We start from the raw sequence: 19,145 nt of genomic DNA, 5'->3' as shown, positions 1-19,145 counted from the left end.
TCTCTTAAGCAAAACTTAGATTAAAAAATAAATAAATAAATCTCCATGTGCAGCTAGGCTGTTTGGTAAGGCAGAGTGAGACAGCACTGAGCACTGGTCTCAGTTCCAGCCCAGACTGCTTTTTAACTTAGTTGGTAATCCAAGGCAAAACTATGTGTAATGGTGGCATGCAACCTGTGTCTCCTCCATGGGTCGCCTCCAGTCATATGTAAGGTGCGTGGGGCATGTGATTTTAAAGCACAAAAGGGGCATGGGGAGAATGCACAAGGGGGACTTCAGCACCTCCCCTATGAACATGTCCTTTGGATCGAAATCTCTCTCTCTCTCTCTCTCTCTCTCTCTCTCTCTCTCACACACACACACACACACACGCGCACACACACACACACACATTCTCCTCTTTTTAAAGCCATGTGTAGCTTTGGCCCTTATATTGAGCCATCTGCTAGGGTCTTGCTAACGCTGTGACTGTTTTAGAGATCACAGCAAATAACAATAGCTACTGGAGACTCAATAGTTCAAAAGGAGAACACTTTTGCTTGTTTGGCTAGCGCACTATCCAATTACTGTTCGCACAAGAGATTCTCTTTACGCAACAAATCTTTCCTTTAAAGCAGTTATCCTTTTCTACCAGGCTGTTGGGAGTTGTAACAGCTATGCGTAGATCTATCATGGCCACCAGCACTTTGGGGAGTAAGAAGTTTTTTTTAAATGGCCACATACATACCTGTTGAGTTAAATATTTGTTGTAAGGGCTCAGTAATCTTAGTGGCCAGTTTTGACTAAGCCCCCCCTCTCCTATTTTTTTGGGGGGGGAATAGGGGACCCCCTCATATGCTACAATTTCCCACACAATCATGATCTTGTTCTGGCCCTGTTATGAGTTCAATTTAAAGTGTTCTTAACTAAAGCCAGAGGTGATTGTTAGTCCAAACTGTCCTAAACCAGGAGTTTGGTCTGGATTTCTTACGCAATATGAAGAAGCTGAGAAATGAAGTGTTGTATTATATTATTACATGGTTTGTGGATTCATTAGTTCCCCCAAGGTCCCCTAGAGTTGTCGTCTGTATTCAGTCTGTATTCACACACACACACACACACACACACACACACACACACACAGAGATTGATTTTAAAAAATTATATTTCCTCTTCTTCCTCTTCATTTGTCAATTGCTTTTATTTCCTCGAAAAAGTCAAGCCGCCTGCCTCTTTGTTAACTGCTTGCTCTGCCTAACCGCATCTACCAGACAGTATGTGTGGGCAACAAATGTGTGGATCTCCCTCAGAATAGCGTGTGGCGGTGCTGCTGCTGCTGCTGCTGCAAAGCAGGGAGAACACGCTCGCTCCAGGCTTGCAGCAACTGAACGCTGTTACCAGCCTTCAGATGGTATGTGCAGAGGGAGCTGACCGACCCTTGTCTGGGGCCCCGGCGGTTTAAGCTCTCTCCTTGCAAACAAAAAAACAAACCAAAAAAGCGCCCCAACTGCATGAATGGGACACACCCATTGACGGCACCGGCACAAAGACCTCGAGGACCGTGTGAGAGCCCGTAGAGGTGGTGCGCTCTGGAGCGGGGGAGGCGTAGCAGGGATGGGGAGCCTTGGAAATCACGAATGGCTGCTGCTACTGCTGCTGCAGCAGCTGCAAAGGCAAGATGACTTAATTCCCTAGATCTATCCATCGCTTTGCTAGCCCATTTTAATGGCGACTCTTTATTTCTCTTCTCTCTCTCCCTCCCCCCTCCTTTTAGGTTTCTTTCCCCTTTCCCCCTCTCCCCAAACATTTCATAAAGAAGATATGTCAAAGAAAAGGGAGAAGAAGAAAAGATGATAAGGCCTCTTCCCTCATCTGCTAATTACCATCAAGCCATGTACCACATCTGTTTATCACCTGATTGTCCGTGCCCTCTGCCTCATGGTTGAGGGAGTTTAACAAATGGCCAAAGAACGGGAGGAGGAAAGAATTGTTTTTGTAACTGTCTTTCTCTTTCTCTTTCTTTCCACCAGAGCACCGATATTGCCAGGGGCTTTGAAAGAGGATTGGAGCCGGAAAAGATCATTGGAGCCACAGACTCTTGCGGCGATTTAATGTTCCTAATGAAATGGTGAGTGTGCTTCTTTTTTTTAATATTGACCCTGTTGTCTGGTTTTCCTGCTCTCGGCGGCCCTTCTTAAAGCAGCCAATAAATTACCAGAACAGTCTAGGGTGAGGTGCTGTGGCGAAATGGCCCAAGGACACTTCATTTTGCTAAGGCTTTGTTTTCCCTCTGCTCTGCAAAATGCTGTACACCTGGAGCTTGTATATCATGCTTTGCAAGATACACAAGCCCCTTCCCTTCCACATCTCTGCCTCCCTCCCCGCCCCCAAAAAGAAGAAGAAATACTAGAGAGCACAGGAAATCCTTCTGGGGAAGGTTTTGACTTGCCTCTTGTTTTTGCTCCTGGGCTTATCTCAGCTGGAAGCCTCTCTGGGCAGAGAGAGAGAGAGAGAGAGAGAGAGAGAGAGAGAGAGAGATGGCCGTGCTGCATATGCAGCAGCCCCTCCCCCACCAGCAGCCCGAAACAAAGAGCTAGGAGAGTCTGGCTTATCTGCCTGGCAGAGGTTATAGCACAGCTGTGTTCAAGGGAGCTGCCTCTTGCTCCTCAACTCCCCTCCGCCACCCCCAGCCCCAGCCCCGCAAGATTTCTTGCGATACTGGGTCCTCCTCCCTTGTAGCAATGCAGCAGAGATAATAAGCCCTTGTCCTGGGCTTTGCTGCCTCTGAAGCTGGCGGGGCTGAGATGGATGGTGCCTGCTCCTCTTGAGACAGGGTGGGGGAGGGGAGCCAGCTGCACACAGCGCCTGGGAGGAGGGGGCTGGAGGGAACACAGAGACAAGGAACGCGGGGAGGAAAATGGGTAGATTCACCTCTCCCTGGTTCATTCTTCCTGGTTCAATACTCTCAGGGGTATTTCCTGGCACCTCTTGGTCGCGGAAATACACCCCCATACCCTGTAAGGGCTACAATCCCAAACTGGAGAACTTCACCTTTGGTAAATCACCTATGTGGAACAATCCCTGTTTTGTTTTTGTTTTTTTAAAAAGTCATTTATATGAGGCCCAGCTCCAATGGTAGTTTGGTCCCAGGTGATGCATCCAAGGAGGCAATGATTAATAGCTGATGAATATCCAATCTTGAAATTTCCAGCTCACTTGAATTCTGTAGAGCAAGGAATCTGTTCAATGAGACAAATGCTTTGCAGATTAACACGATGATATTTTGTAGACGGTTTTGAATGTGCAAAGGTTATTTACAGTGCTCAGCACCATTCAGCCCTGTGAACTATTTTGCTGTGGTTGCTGTTTTACAAATGGAAGCTGAGATTAAGGGAATGTCTCTTTCCAAGGCTTTGGTTTGAGCCCTGGACTTATAGGTACACAACCAAATCATCCCCTGGATCACATTTGCTATCATTGGGTAAATTAATTACTTCAAAAGAACTAATCTCTTTTTAGGCAGTGGGAATAATTTCGATTGCAAAATACTGCAGAAACAGATTGTGAAGTTTAACTACACTAATTTTAATTAATCTGTACTCTGTGTTGGATCACTTTTAAATCTTACCTTTGCAACTGACATCATTCAGTGGTCATTAATGAAACGTGTTTGCTATCTGGCATTTAAACGAATTCTATTGAATTAAGGTTGCAATCCTGTATCCATTTACTTGGGAATTGCATTTACTGAATTGCACTCAGTTGGGACTTACAGTGCACCTTATATCTACCCGTAAATATTTTGCTATAATTACTTATTATATGTATTGCTTTTCTCAGAAAGGTAAACTCAAAGTAACTTTTGAAAACAAATATTAAAAAACGAATAAAAAGAACCTAAAATGCTCACCAATAATATGCATAATAGAGCAGTAAATTTATCTAGATTGACAAAATGTAAAACTTGAATGATTGTTTTGTTTTGGGGATCTTGAAGCGAAGAGAAGTAGCTTATAAATTAATAAATAATGTATTGTTTAAGGAAAGGCAATTTGTCGATATTTTATTTTTCATCAGCTTAATAATAAAAAGCAAGTAAAAGTCAGGATTACCAGCTTCAGTTTCTGACAACTGTTGTGAAAACCTTTGCCTCCCAGGGCGTAACTGTTAATGTTGGGCACAGACACGAGGAAGAGCGGTCTGCAAATTTACCTTTATCAAATGTGGTGCAGGATGGAGCCAGCATAGCTGTGAAGTCTCCATAATGGCAGACTATTGAAGTGTTCTGGTCCCAGACTGTTTAGTTGCTATAGCCTCTCACTAATACCATTGTGTATGTGTTGGGGGGTGGAGGTTAACTGGTAATGAAGCCTTGAGTTGATTGCACCAGTTAATTAATTAAAAGGTTTGTAGCCCTAATCTGTGCTAGGTAGCCTTTACCAGTAAATGTCATGGGATACGCAACGTCTAGCAACTTTGTAATGCCTTTGCAGAAAGCTCAGGAATTGGTGCAGGATCACCAGAAGCTTTTAAACTCAAAGCAAGGCATAGAAAATGAGAGTGGATGGACATCCAGGCTATATTGCCCATTTCTGTTCTTGTTATTGTAGTATACCGGTCAAGCTAAATTGTCCTCTTTGCATACCCTTGCCTTACCTCTGTTTTGCCTTTGCCTATCCCTATTTTCTAAAAAAAAGATGCTAGATTACAAAGCAAGCTTACATTTCTTCTCGTGGCATTGTACATTCTACTATATGATTGCTTTCATCGGTTGCATGCAGTTCCCTTGAGATATTAAAATAGGAAATGCATTTTAAAATAGGAATCTCTAATATACACACAGCGCAAGTCTCCAGTCCTGCCAATAGAGTAAAGAAAGAAATAAAAATACTGGGAGTTGACCTTTTGGAGCACAACATTTTAAGCATTGTAAATAAATTGAAACAAAGTTAAGTTGAAAAAAATAACTAAAAAGTTTGCTTATAGTAGCATTTTTCAATATGCTGTGCCATCAAACGGTTGGGTGGACAAGTACAGGAGCCAAATTCTATGCTTCTAGAGATTCAGGAAAAGTGGGCACCTTTTTGTACTGTATTTAGCCCCTATTATGTTAGGTGGAAACATTTCAAACTCGGTCTGCCATTTACCTTAGTCAACCATTTATCAGTTGCTCAACAGTAACAGTTTTCGGGTGGTGTAAAAAAATAAAATTAGGGATTAATTATTAGTCAATTAAATTTGCATAGAGGTTTAAATCAGGGGTTTCCAACATGGCATTCCTGGGCAAACATGTGCCCAGACAATCTTTCCTCTGCTGCAATCAGACTTGAAAGAATCATTCAATTTTATTCAATAGTATTTCCTGCAGTGTGTGCTTGGTTGTGCTGTATGCAATCAGATGCACATTTTTAACCAGTTGGAGTATTTTTAATTGATTGAACTAACCAATTAATTGATTGAATGTAGCACTCCTACCCATAACTGTACAATTCCTAGAAAGATTGAGGGCGAGGCATTGCTCTGTTGCTTCCTCTCCCCTCTTCTCATCCTTTCAATGGGAAAAGAAGTGCACAGTGTCGCTTTCTTTTGGCAACCCAGCCTTAATCTTAAAGTCATCTCTTGGAGAAGGGGTACAGCAGAGAAAATTGTGTTTGCGCCTCTCATCAATTGGAGCAGGAAAAGGGGAGAAATGCAGAGATTTCAGTTGGAGTATGCATTCAAACACTGGTTAGAACATCCATGTTACTGCACTAGAATTGGGTTCAGCAACTGGAGGCACTTGTGTCAGATTGGGTACCCTGGGAGATGCCAACCTGGCCCTCCAGTTACCAGCCTAGAGGATAAAAGGCAACTGTGGCAAAATAAATGTTTGGCAGGCATCCCTTGCTCCCTTAAAGAGTCCTCCAGAAAGCCAGTTGCTGACCAGGACATTAAGTAGTATATAATGAGAGTTGTCAGTCTTTTTTTTAAGTTGATAAACCACCTGTGCTTCAATCAATTCATTGTGATATTGGAAGAAATTTAAGTTAAATTAACCATTTATGAACAAAAGATATTATTATTATTATTATTATTATTATTATTATTATTATTAGAATTTATATACTTCCCTATACCCGTCTCAGGATGGTTCACAGACTAAAAGCAAGATATAAAAACACGAAATACATAATAAAAACAAAAACAACAACCTAATTAATAGGAAAGGCCAACTTTCAATCTTTTTCTTCCCCTCCCCACCAAACTTTTATTCCTTTTTGTAAAAGATACCACAACCAAAACACCTTGAAATGTAAAACAAGGATGGCTTTAATTCAGTCTCATTGTTTTAAAATTGCTCCCATTAATCAACTAAAGATTTAGTTGATTCATTTATTGATTATGCCTGTCGACACTTGCAGCCTGTTATAAGTATTGCATATGTATATTTTATTTATAAATTGCTTCTTCACTGAAAAAAAAAGTCCCTTAGTGGCTTAGTTGACAATTAATGTATGCAGCACACACACACACCACTGGGATTGCAGTAGCCGCCTTCCTCCTTCTCCCAGTTAATTGACAGCTTCAATGTATCTGAAGAAGTGTGCATGCACACGAAAGCTCACACCAATAACAAACTTAGTTGGTCTCTAAGGTGCTACTGGAAAGAATTTATTTAGCTTAAATACCGTATTTTTAGCTCTATAAGACGCACCAGACCACGAGACGCACCTAGTTTTTGGAGGAGGAAGACAAGAAAAAAAATATTCTGAATCTCAGAAGCCAGAACAGCAAGAGGGATCACTGTGCAGTAAAAGCAGCAATCCCTCTTGCTGTTCTGGCTTCTGGGATAGCGGCGCAGCCTGCATTCGCTCCCTAAGATTGCACACACATTTCCCCTTACTTTTTAGGAGGGAAAAAGTGAGTCTTATAGAGCAAAAAGTACGCTATATGTTTTCTCCTACTCTGGTGCTGCTTCCTTCAGGCAGGTTACTTGAGCCCAGGTCCCCTTTTTTCATGTACCAATCAATTGGGGGGGGGGGGGTATGTGACTGCTTGATCAACTAGTGACGAGTCCTTCTCTTGTTGTCCTCGCTTACCTCTTCAGGAAAGACACGGATGAGGCTGACCTGGTTCTAGCGAAAGAAGCCAACGTCAAGTGCCCTCAAATTGTGATAGCGTTTTATGAAGAGAGACTGACCTGGCACGCGTACCCAGAAGACGCCGAAAGCAAAGAGCGGGAAGCAGTGAAAAGCTAAAGTGGCCAGGGTCCTCTGTCCGTCCATAGTTGTACATATCCACCCTCCTTTCCCCTCCACCCAAATGCATCCATGAAAATGTGCTTATTACTGTGCCTCCACAGGAGAAATGTTGATATTGGTTGGGTTAGCCATAACATTAATAGTGTGAGTCACGTTTGGTTTCACTCCAAAAGATTGACATGATGTGTGTGTGCGTGCGTGTGTGTGTGTGTTCCTTGTTCCCCTTATCTCACAATCCCCAAAAAATCTGTTCTCACTTTGAAATCCCTCTGAGTTTCCAGGCCATTTGTCTCCCCCCCCTCCCCCCCCCGGGTTCCTCACTTTCGCATCATTTTGAGAGTGAAGGGTTATTCTTTCCCATTGGCCTAAAAGAAGACTGTAAAACTGGCAGGGGGTACCGGGAAGACCTATCTGACTCAGAACACTCTTTGGATTCTGAGATTACCCAAATAATTCTCAAGCCAGGACATCATGGGGCCATTTTTGTTGTTTTAGGAATTGCTGACCTTTTGCTGGAATTGGGTTCCAGGATGCTGGGTACCGGTTTTCATCCTGACTCCCAATGCCAATATCACTTGCACCAGCTCCACTCAGCCAACACTCCGTTTTCTAGCTGCAGGGCAGGAGCAGGCAATTTGGGAAGACAACCATTACAAACTAATTAGCTAGCAAGGACAATTTCCTCCTTTTTCAACCAGTCCTTTCGTGCAATCAAAATCTAGTATCCTACCACCTCTTTCCTTCTGTTTTTCTTATCTTGCAGTACATGGGTAGGACTAGCAGCCCAGCCAAATTTTGTGCCATACTGGAGAGCCTTCTTTGTTGTGGCTGTTCCAAAGACAGCTGGAAATCATGGTTCCAAAATTGGATTATTTTCTGGGCTCTCTAGCTCTCTTCATATGCAGCAGGCATCTCTGGCATAATAACCTCTGCTGTGAGACGTGGGCAGACTCTTTTATTTCCACCATTTACCCCAGGTATGTTTGTTTGTTTTTCTAAAAATTGGCCACTTAGAGGATCTGTCTCGTATGAGCATGCTTTCCTTTCAATCACCTGGTTATACGTAGCACACGGATCTAGATGCATGAATTTTCTGGACAGACTTTTTTTTTTGTCTCTCCTTGGCTGCCCCCTGAAAAGTATCCCATTTCTCTGCACCAGCAATGTGGCGGCTAAGTAATTATTCCACGCTGAGGGTGTTGGGATTGTTTAACCCTTAGAAGTCCTTTCAGCAGTTGATTTCCCCATCTTGTTCCATATGGTGAGCGGCTGGAGGACCAAGTCACAGAAAGCAGGTAGCAGTCTTCCCCTCCTTCGTGCCCTTCTCTCATGACAATGCCCATGCATGTTTTTTCACATGGAATGTCTGTATTGTGTAGTATATAGATAGGACTTTAGGGCCCTTTAGAGCTTTGACACTCACTAATAGCTTCATCTTCCCTCTTTGCAGACAGATTTTGGTGCAACTCCCGGCAATAAAAGGGAAAGCTTGACAGTATTAGCATTGATTGCTGCTGGCTTCTCACCAGCTGCGTTTTTGGATACCTAAGGACAGATAAGCATCGTACAACTTTGTAAGAGACTTGATGGGAGCGTGCAAAAGAATCAGTTTGAAGTAGGCTAGCTTTCTGCCGTGGAAGTGAAATGCCACTAGTCCTTGCATTTCCTGCTAATTTCCTTTCAGGGTCTAGGAGTCTTCTGACTCCACCAGCATTTCTGTGTTTTGGCATCTTTTCACTCAGTCCCCAAAACACATGCACCTTGAACAGGCAGAATATAGCAGCTGCTAAGCAGGATTTGTGAGGATAGATGGGTTTCACGCTCCACTTAAATTTGATCTGCGCCACTTTTGCACCGTGAACAAATAATCACTTGGAGAGTTCTTTGAGAAGGTTCTGATCTTCGAATATAGTTATTTTAAAGGGGGGAAAGTTCCTGTTTGTTTCCCTACACTCCTTCACAGAAAGCTTTCTTCTCTCTCCCCATCCCCATTCCCTAGTTACAACTGTTGGAAAGGGCCAGTTGGATAATTATTATTATTTTTTTTGCATTGTATTCTGTAAAGATGGAAAGAACAAAAGGTTTAAAATAGCCGTCTTCTTATTTTCGTTATTATGGCTTTTGTTGTTAGCCATCTGTTTGAATTAAAACAGCAGGAAAAATAAAGCTGCTGAATGACCCAAATTTTATTTATGCACCTGAAGGCATTACAGGTATGAGGCTCCCCATCTTGGGTGGGGGCTGTGACTCATTATAGCTTCTGCCTTCCACTTAACAACAACAACAACAAAAAGATGGGAGGGGGGGACTGAGGAGTAGGAGTCAGGAAGAATTGCACCTGGGAAGGCAATATTGAAAGCTAGATGCCATTCATCAGCCAGCAAGCAGCTCTCAGCCTCTGAAGTCCCATTTCAGTTCAGAAGCAGCACAGTCTTGTGCTTTCCTAGAGGTCAGGCTGCCTTGTGTACGGACCCTTTCCCCTGGTCCTTCCAATAGGCTGTTGGACCTTCTTCTTTGCCCCTAGTTATCTCCATGTGGTCTGGAGTTTGGGGAAGTGGACAAAGAAGTAAAGAGGTAGCTGGAGTCCACAGCAAGGGACCCACCACTGAATAGAAGAAGCTTTGAACGAACTGCAGTCTGCCGTTTGGAACATCTTTCCTGTGCTGCAGTTCTGCACAGCGGCAAAGCATTCCCCGCTTGCAACTGGGGCATGCGCAGGGCACACTGTGGGGGTGGAGCCATGGGTGGGGCGCACCACCGGAGCAATCCCTGCCCACTGCTACAAAGTAGGGCGCGCTCATGGCACCCCGCAAGCCCAACATCGCTTTGTGAGTACCGCAAGCCGACGTGCGCCCTGGCCCTCCCTTCGAGCCCAGTGCTGCTTTGGCGAGCAGCGCTGGGTTCGCAGGGAGGGCCAGGGCGCACGTATGTTGCAACAGCTCACAATGGGGCATGGTGCCATGTAAAAGGTAAAGGGACCCCTGACTCTGGGGTTGCGGTGCTCATCTCGCTTTATTGGCCGAGGGAGCCGGCGTACAGCTTCCAGGTCATGTGGCCAGCATGACTAAGGCGCTTCTGGCGAACCAGAGCAGTGCACAGAAACACCGTTTACCTTCCTGCTGGAGCGGTACCTATTTATCTACTTGCATTTTGACGTGCTTTCAAACTGCTAGGTTGGCAGGGGCAGGGACTGAGCAACGGGAGCTGAGGCACCCCTCAAAAAACTGTGTGCAGGTTGATGGCCGCTTCAGCTCCCCCTACGCTACATCACTGGTTCTGTGGACCAAAATCTGCAATATCGAAACTTTGAGTTTCCATATTGTGGCTGCCGCCTTTAGCTTCCCAGCCCAAGCCTCTAGCAGCAACATTGCCTGGTATGGGGCAAGGTGGGTGTGTTTAGTTCAGGTAGGGGTGGCCAGGTGCAAAACAGAACAGGGCTCCTGTCCCTTATGATAGCTGCGTAGAAGAGTGAATCGTCTGACAAATTACACCTGCTGAAATTCCCTCTTCCACACAACTGTCAAAGGTGCAGGTGCCCTGACCTCTTACAGCTGGACATCCTGCCAGTAGAGCGCAGGCTAAATAAGAGAGCCTTCCCTTCATAAGGATAATTCCCAGATCCTCTCTGTGAACGTCCCCCCTCCCCCCGATTCTTACCCCCGTAAACCTCGTGGGAAGAGCGTTGAGAGCACTAGAAGCACATACTTTCTTTATCCTCCACCCCGTTGCAGCATAAACACTATCCTTTTTGCCAGCTGCTGCTAATAGATGTTTCTATCTAGAGCTGAAAATGAGGACTTCTGGTGATTATAAACACTTGTGTGTCAGGCTAGAGAAAAAAAGCAAAGACATCTGTTGGGGATATTAGTAGGTATTTGATAATACCACTGTCCAATACCACTGTATTAAAACCATTTCGAGCAAAACACGCTAGCACTTCTCTTCCTTGCAAGTATATGTGCTACGATTTCTCAGTGGTGCATTTGTTGGTCTGCATGTGTGTTTTTAAATATCTACTTCCAGGGAAGAGAAAAGTTAAAATAACTAGAATGTCATTCTGTTTTTCCTCTTTCAACTTTTTTAAAAAGGCACTTTTAGTCTGAGGTAGCACACAACCCCCGTCACAGTTGGACATTGTATGTGGTACTTATATCTCCCTTGCCAAGCTAAACATACCCACAAAATGGGTCAGCTGCCTAACCTGCTAAGAGACAGAAACTGAAAATCCCTTTTAATCTTCTCAGTAGACAGAAATATAAGTTAGCAGGTTTCACAACGTGAACTGATGATATGCTGCAGCACTGTTCAGAAAGACACTTCTTTTTTAAAAAAGAGAAAGCTCTTTTAAATATATCCCAAAAGCATGGCTGGATTCTTGGATACCAGCCATGTGCACACACACACACCCCACCGCCACCCCAGTTCCCTCCAGTCAGCTGAACATCCTGCAAGGTGTATGGAACTTGCCAGCTGATTGAAAACATCTTAGGATCTCTAAGCCATTCATGCTGCGTTTCAGTGGCTTCTGAAATGATCCTACCTCCTCTTTGGCTCCTGGTCTCAATGTTTCAGTGGCAAAACAAAAGCATTTTGATGTTAGCTTTTTTGGTGTCTTACATTTGGAAGTTGTGGGGAAATGTATGTCTGATGAGTTGATGGGGGAGGTTTGAATTTTAGATCTGGGCTTTTATTAGAGGTTTGTAAATGGTGTGCATGTGTGCATGTCTGTTTGGAGCTTTAAAAAACTCTAAAGATTCCCCCCCCGGCCCGCCTTTAAATTGAGTACTTCCTCTCTGTATTCATCATGGGTTAAGTTCATGGTGAGACATTCAATTTGCAGGTGCAGTCTTCTGACGCATCTTCTTCTTAGCATGCTGTCAAGAAATGAATTGTTATCCCAGTCGCCTAGAATAATGAAATAAAATTCAGAGAGAGAAAATTAATTTTGATTTAATTAAACTCATTAATTTTTTGATTAATGGCCTAATTTTTACCTGGGGTGGCATCTAAATCTTTCGTTGGCAACGTGCACTGCAATGACACTGCCTTGTCCCCTCAGTGGGGAACAGTCAAGAAGGCAGCAGAAGGAAGGGAGAAGCCAGGCATCCACCCAGTGCCACCTGAATTTTCTTGGATCCCCCAAACTGGAGAGGCCTTCTGTTTGTGAACGAGAGCATTAGATCTTGCCTGCAACTTTTGCAACAACTTTAGGCTTTGCAACTTGCTGCTTAGCTTACAGCAGAATAGCAGGCTGTGTTTTGGATATGGTCGATTCCTGTTCTCTGAAGCCTTTTGAAAAAAGCATTTGAACCATTTTGAGCTAGATCCTAAATTTATTGTGTCAGATCTGAATTTCTTGTTTATCAGAAACAAAGACCACAGGTCACAAAGAAGTGAATTTTAGCTGCACAAGAGAGAGAGCCAAGACAATACCTTATGTCATCATTTCAAAATCCAAAGCCAGCTCTCAAAGGAAAAGAAATCTGGTGGTTCACTGCATTTACCGTATTTTTTGCTCTATAAGACTCACTTTTTCCCTCCTAAAAAGTAAGGGGAAATGTGTGTGTGTCTTATGGAGTGAATGCAGGCTGCGCAGCTATCCCAGAAGCCAGAACAGCAAGAGGGATTGCTGCTTTTGCTGCGCAGTGATCCCTCTTGCTGTTCTGGCTTCTGGGATTCATAATATTTCCCCCCCCCCTGTTTTCCTCCTCCAAAAACTAGGTGTGTCTTATGGTCTAGTGTGTCTTATAGAGCGAAAATTACGGTACTGAACAAACTGAGGACTGAAGACTGTTGTGAAGCCTCTCGGAGAGAGGCTGTAAAGTTTAAGCTTTCGCTTTATAGCAAACAGTTCAGACGACATGAATACTTTGGTCGGATCCGAGCAGAAAAAAACAAGCTCAGCCACATGCAGAGTGGTTGTGTGAAAGGACCTTGAGAGTTTCCTGTGGGGCAAGGAAGTGAAGGATATCAAGGTTCAACTTGATCAGTGTTAAAAGTTCCAGTGAACGCTGGAAGGAGGCCTTACTGGGGCGATGTGTCCACTCTTCCCTTTTCACCCCAGTAATATGCTGCCGTCCACAATAAAACGTTGATTAACTTTGCAGGGGGGGGGGGTGTACATGTGAGCTTCCCTTTTGGTGACGTTTTAGCCAAGCTCTTTGATTCTCCACTAATGTATGTTACACTGTTTTTTAAAGTGCGAAAATTGATTTTTAAGCGAAGGAGCTATTTGTCGTACAGTTTGACGCGTTACAAGCAAACCTCTCTCCTCTGCCCTGTGTTCCTCATCCCCACTCTTTCATACTTCTTGTATTGGTTCTAATAAATGGTTACTTTTCAGAACAGGCTCTTGTCCTTTTCTTTAGCTCCTCCGGTGCCTGCTTTTGAATCTGGTTGCTGCATCGATCGAGAAGCTGTCCTAGAGAGGAGGAACAGAGCATTGGAGGAAACCACCAATAGCAGATGCACAGCAGGCGTGAGCAAAATTGGCTGTTTCTCCCATCGTAGCTGAGACCTGTGGTCACCATATTATATATTATATATTATATATTATATATTATATATTATATATTATATATTATATATTATATATTATATATTATATATTATATATTATATATTATATATTATATATTATATATTATATATTATTTGGCCCATGGTCTTCAGCTTTTTGAGAACCCATCTTTAAGGTAAAGGTAAAGGGACCCCTGACCATTAGGTCCAGTCGTGGCCGACTCTGGGGTTGTGGCGCTCATCTCGCTTTACTGGCCAAGGGAGCTGGCGTACAGCTTCCGGGTCATGTGGCCAGCATGACTAAGCCGCTTCTGCCGAACCAGAGCAGCGCACGGAAACACTGTTTACCTTCCTGCCAGTTGTTGTTGTTTAGTCGTTTAGTCGTGTCCGACTCTTCGTGACCCCATGGACCAGAGAACGCCAGGCACCTCTGTCCTCCACTGCCTCCCGCAGTTTGGTCAAACTCATGCTGGTAACCTCATGCCAGAGCGGTACCTATTTATCTACTTGCACTTTGACATGCTTTCGAACTGCTAGGTTGGCAGAAGCTGGGATCGAGCAACAGGAGCTCACCCTGTCATGGGGATTCGAACTGCAACCTTCTGATCGACAAGTCCTAGGCTCTGTGGTTTAACCCACAGCACCACCTGCGTCCCTAAAGAACCCATCTTTAACCTCAACATATTTAACCTTTCCCTCTCTCTGAGGCTCTGCTGCTGCTTCATTTGCAGCCTAACAAGGGGGCTTTGCTACTGTTAAGGAAAATTCCGGGTTGAGAGACTACTCAACAGCCCAGCTAGTCGGGGTACAAGTCCCCCGTGGGGCCATGTGGTCAGTAAAATAAGGAAGTTCCAGCCAAGTAATTTGGAGCAAAACAGCAGTCAGTAGACTTAGATTCTTTATTGTCACGCAATAGGTTCAAACAGCAGCAAGTGAGCCCTGAGCATGGGGCGACATTGACTTTTAAAACTTTCTCAGCATATCCCAGAATACAGTTTGCACAGCATCATCAGTACATCATTGCTACATCACTAAAATGTCAGAAAGGGGAGAGTTACACAAGATTAGCACAGACAGATATGTCAGGGCAACACCCAAGTATAAGATTAGCGCATGCAAACATGTCTTAAGTACCCACCATCCAAAGTACAACAGAACTTCCTTGGCATGTCTGGAGCCTAAGGCAAGTCTGGTGATGAGATTTGGCTTCCCTTGGCTAACTATGAGCCCAGCAATTGTTACCTCTGGGCATTTCTTGGGGCAGGAGGTGTGTATATATGTCTTCACACTTGGGGAGGTGGAAGGGGAAAGAGTCCTTTTTCCAAGGGCAAAATAGCAAAGGAGTTGATTTTATATGATTTTTGAAGCTAGGTATCTAGGGCACAAGGAGAAGGGGACGACAGAGGACGAGATGGTTGGACAGTGTTCTCGAAGCTACCAGCATGAGTTTGACCAAACTGCGGGAGGCAGTGGAAGACAGGAGTGCCTGGCATGCTCTGGTCCATGGGGTCACGAAGAGTCGGACACGACTAAACAACATCTTCCCTGAGCTGTCAAGTTGAAAGGATACATTCAGGCATAATATTTGTAACATTTAAAAACTTTAAAGATGTGCTCCCCCCTGTAATATATATAAAATGCTGCCCTATAACATTAGTCTCTGCAGACAGCTTCCAACATAGAAATGCCATATATGGTAATCTAAAATAAAAACTTCCAGCGTAGTAAAGAATAAAAGCAGATAAGCATTGATTCCAGAACTTGAAAAACACATCGATTGATTGGTGTGTGTGTGTGTGTGTGTGTGTGTGTGTGTGTGTTTTATAAAAAAAGGACTGGGAATGTCAAAACCTAGAGGAAGCTCTCCATGTTAGGGCAGGTGCATATTCTTGGCCCCAAGCCATTCAAGGCTTTAAAGATTTTTTTAAAAAAGCTGTACTTTGAATTAAATCTGGAATGGAGACTTCCGGGTTTTTTCCTCCTTCCATTGTGGGTGTGCTTCGCGGGTTCTCCATGTTCAGCAGCTGATAGATTAAATTTTGGGGGGCAACGCGGAGGCTACGTGACCCCCAAAAAGGCTCTGGGGGTGACCCAGAACTGACAAGGTCCAGCAGCGTTAAAGAAAAGGAACTCTCTGAAGTTCACGTCCCATCTAGGAGGCGAGGAAACAGAGCGAACCTAGATGCGAGGACACGAGCAATCCTCATCAGCAAGCCTCAAAACCCCAAACGGTAAGAACAGTGGCAAAATTTCCAACTTCCTCAGTCCCCTTAACTAAAGACTAAGCAAATAAGGAGAGATTATTCAGGTCCTGTATACCTGAAGGAGCGTCTCCGCCCCCATCGTTCAGCCCGGACACTGAGGTCCAACTCCAAGGGCCTTCTGACGGTTCCCTCATTGCGAGAAGTGAGGTTACAGGGAGCCAGACAGAGGGCCTTCTCGGTAGTGGCGCCCACCCTCTGGAACACCCTCCCTTCAGATGTGAAGGAAATAAGCAGCTATCCTATCTTTAAAAGACATCTGAAGGCAGCCCTGTTTAGGGAAGTTTTTAATTTTTAATGTTGTACTGTTTTTAACATTTGATTGGGAGCCGCCCAGAGTGGCTGGGGAAACACAGCGAGATGGGCGGGATATAAATAATAAATTATTATTATTATTATTAAGGAGAAGGGGGTCTGCTGGATTTATATAAAGAAAGTGAATGCCTAGTGCTTTAAAGAGACCCAGAAAGATCAGTGCATAAGGAGCAAAGATCAGGAGACTATATTTTAAATACATCCTTCTCATTATACTTAAATAACAACGCCGTGTGGGCCAACTCTGTAACTGGCGAGTAAGCAGAAGAGTCTCAGCCGTGGAAGAATAGCATTGCCTAGTAACATAGCACTATAGTGAGTACCATGCAGAAAACCCTGTTTTGATTCTACTTCCTGGTTGATGGTGGGAAGAAATTGCCTCACCCATGCTAATGGACCTTGGTGTGGAACCAATCCAATTAGGGGTGTGGGGTGGATGTGTGAGCAGGGGCGGCCAAGTTCTGGAGGGCGCCAGGGAAGAGGCGGAGGCTGGATGCGGCGCCTGCCAGCATCAGCTCGCCGCCCTCACCCACCTCCTCCATGCAGTTGTACCCAGAGCCTCTGTCTGCCATGGCCACCACGGCACGAAGTGGCCAGCTGAGCCGGGAGGTGCCACGTCCAGCCTCCTCATCTTCTTCGCCAGAGGAGCCACTGCCCACCTCCTCCAGCCCCGCCGGAAACACAGTCCTCCCTAAAAAGCTCTGGGAAACTGTGCATCCATATAAAATAAAGAAATAAAATGTGAAAGCCTGGCTTTGAACACCTGTGCGGTTTGTCCTTTCCCTCTCCCCTTGTTTAAGGTAGATAAAAATGATTTACACAAAAAAAAGCAAAAGCGTGGCTTTGAACGTATGGGGGCAACGCTTGCAGAAATCTCCAAAAGCCAGGATTGCCAGTGCTCAGGAATTGTGCTTCTTTGCTCAGCAGCTTCTCCCACCCACCACCACAAAAAAAACACCTAGTAAAAGTGGAATCTAATGAACAAACGAACACAAATCAGATTCTGTCCATCACTTTCCTGTGTGACCAAGAAAGAGAAGAGTGAAAAGGTGGGACTGTGGAGGTCCAAGCACACTTCGCTCCTAATAGCCGAGTTCAGAGGGAACAGGCGGTAGGTAAGTCACTGTCAGGAGTAAAGGCAAATTGATTCCCCACCTCAACGTTGTCCTTACATACCGTATTTTTCTCTCTATAAGACGCACCAGACCACAAAATGCACCTAGTTTTGGGAGGAGGAAAACAAGAAAAAATATATTCTGAATTTCAAAAGCCAGAACAGCAAGAGGGATCACTGTGCAGTGAAAGCAGCAATCCCTCTTGCTGTTCTGCCTTCTGTGATAGCTGCGCAGCCTGCATTCGCTCCATCAGACGCACACACATTTCCCCTTACTTTTTAGGAGGGAAAAAGAAAATACGGTATGTAAGGACAATGTTGAGGTGGGGAATCAATTTGCCTTTACTCCTGACAGTGACAGAGGACGGCGCTCACTGACACGGATTTTCACAGCATTTTGCATGCCTGTACACACGCATGTGGGTGGCGCTGTAGGTTAAACCACAGAGCCTTGGGCTTGCCAATCGAAGGTCAGTGGTTCGAATACCCAGTGGCTTAGCGTGGGGGGCGGCTGCACCGGGTGCAACATCTGGGGGTTAGGGTTAGGGAGCGCAAATCCACGGGTTAGGGGGCGCAAATTTCTTGCCTTGCCCCGGGTGCTGACAACCCACGCTACAACACTGCGAATACCTGTGACGGGGTGAGCTCCCGTTGCTCGGTCCCTGCTCTTGCCAACCTAGCAGTTCGAAAGCACAAAGTGCAAGTAGATAAATAGATACCACTCCGGTGGGAAGGTAAATGGCGTTTCTGTGCGCTGCTCTGGTTCGCCAGAAGCGGCTTAGTCATGCTGGCCACATGACCCGGAAGCTGTACACCAGCTCCCTCGGCCAATAAAGCGAGATGAGCGCTGCAACCCCAGAGTCGGCCACGACTGGACCTTTACACACGCATGCACAATCTTTGCCATGTATAAGACATTACAAAGGGGCGTTTTGCTAGAAAGGAGATCAATGCTAGAGGATTTGTGTGTTTTTTAGCTCTACTTTCAAAGCATCTTGCAGAAATGATCTCTGTAATCCTTAACCGGGCAGTAGGGTTATCCCCCCGATACAGATGTGGGGGGGACGCAGGTGGTGCTGTGGGTTAAACCACAGAGCCTAGTACTTGCCAATCAGAAGGTCGGTGGTTCGAATCCCCGCGACAGGGTGAGCTCCCGTTGCTCGGTCCCTGCTCCTGCCAACCTAGCAGTTCAAAAGCACCTCAAAGTGCAAGTAGATAAATAGGTACCGCTCCGGCAGGAAGGTAAACGGCGTTTTCGTGCGCTGCTCTGGTTTGCCAGAATACCTGTGATGGGGTGAGCTCCTGTTGCTCGGTCCCTGCTCCTGCCAACCTAGCAGTTCAAAACCACAAAGTGCAAGTAGATAAATAGATACCACTCCGGTGGGAAGGTAAATGGCGTTTCCATGCGCTGCTCTGGTTCGCCAGAAGCAGCTTATTCATGCTGGCCACATGACCTGGAAGCTGTACGCCGGCTCCCTCGGCCAATAATGCGAGATGAGCGCCACAACCCCAGAGTCGGCCATGACTGGACCTAATGGTCAGGGGTCCCTTTACCTTTACCTTACAGATGTGGGATTGAGGCTGCATGTGAGAAAGTGCTTTTCCTAAACTCAATGGTTTGAAAGCAACATGATGAGGCAACCATCTTGCTGAAGTCAAGCAGGTCTTGCTGTGATCCTTAACTGGTTGGGAAATGACTTGCAAACCGCATGCCTT

The 19,145-nt window shown here is 45.0% G+C and overlaps 1 protein-coding gene and 1 long non-coding RNA gene across 6 annotated transcripts in view; both read left to right on the top strand.

Annotated features, from left to right (window-relative positions):
• Window positions 1-8,222, top strand: part of CBX5 (chromobox 5) — a 47,741-nt gene extending 39,519 nt beyond the window's left edge. For all 5 annotated transcript variants that reach the window (XM_083729112.1, XM_083729113.1, XM_083729109.1 and 2 more), the window contains 2 exons: window positions 2,010-2,107; window positions 7,067-8,222. In XM_083729112.1, coding sequence (XP_083585238.1) covers window positions 2,010-2,107; window positions 7,067-7,217 — 249 coding nt within the window. In that variant the 3' untranslated portion in view covers window positions 7,218-8,222. The remainder of the gene's footprint in view (window positions 1-2,009; window positions 2,108-7,066) is intronic.
• Window positions 8,223-8,920: 698 nt separating this feature from the next.
• LOC310839989 overlaps window positions 8,921-19,145 on the top strand; it is a 265,711-nt gene continuing 255,486 nt past the window's right edge. The window contains exon 1 of the long non-coding RNA XR_014561728.1: window positions 8,921-10,189. This is a non-coding gene — a long non-coding RNA (uncharacterized lncRNA). The remainder of the gene's footprint in view (window positions 10,190-19,145) is intronic.

This window comes from Podarcis gaigeae (genome assembly GCF_964106915.1).
Source record: "Podarcis gaigeae genome assembly, chromosome: 2".
Taxonomy (NCBI): Eukaryota; Metazoa; Chordata; class Lepidosauria; order Squamata; family Lacertidae; genus Podarcis; species Podarcis gaigeae.
This window is presented reverse-complemented; position numbering and strand designations above follow the sequence as displayed.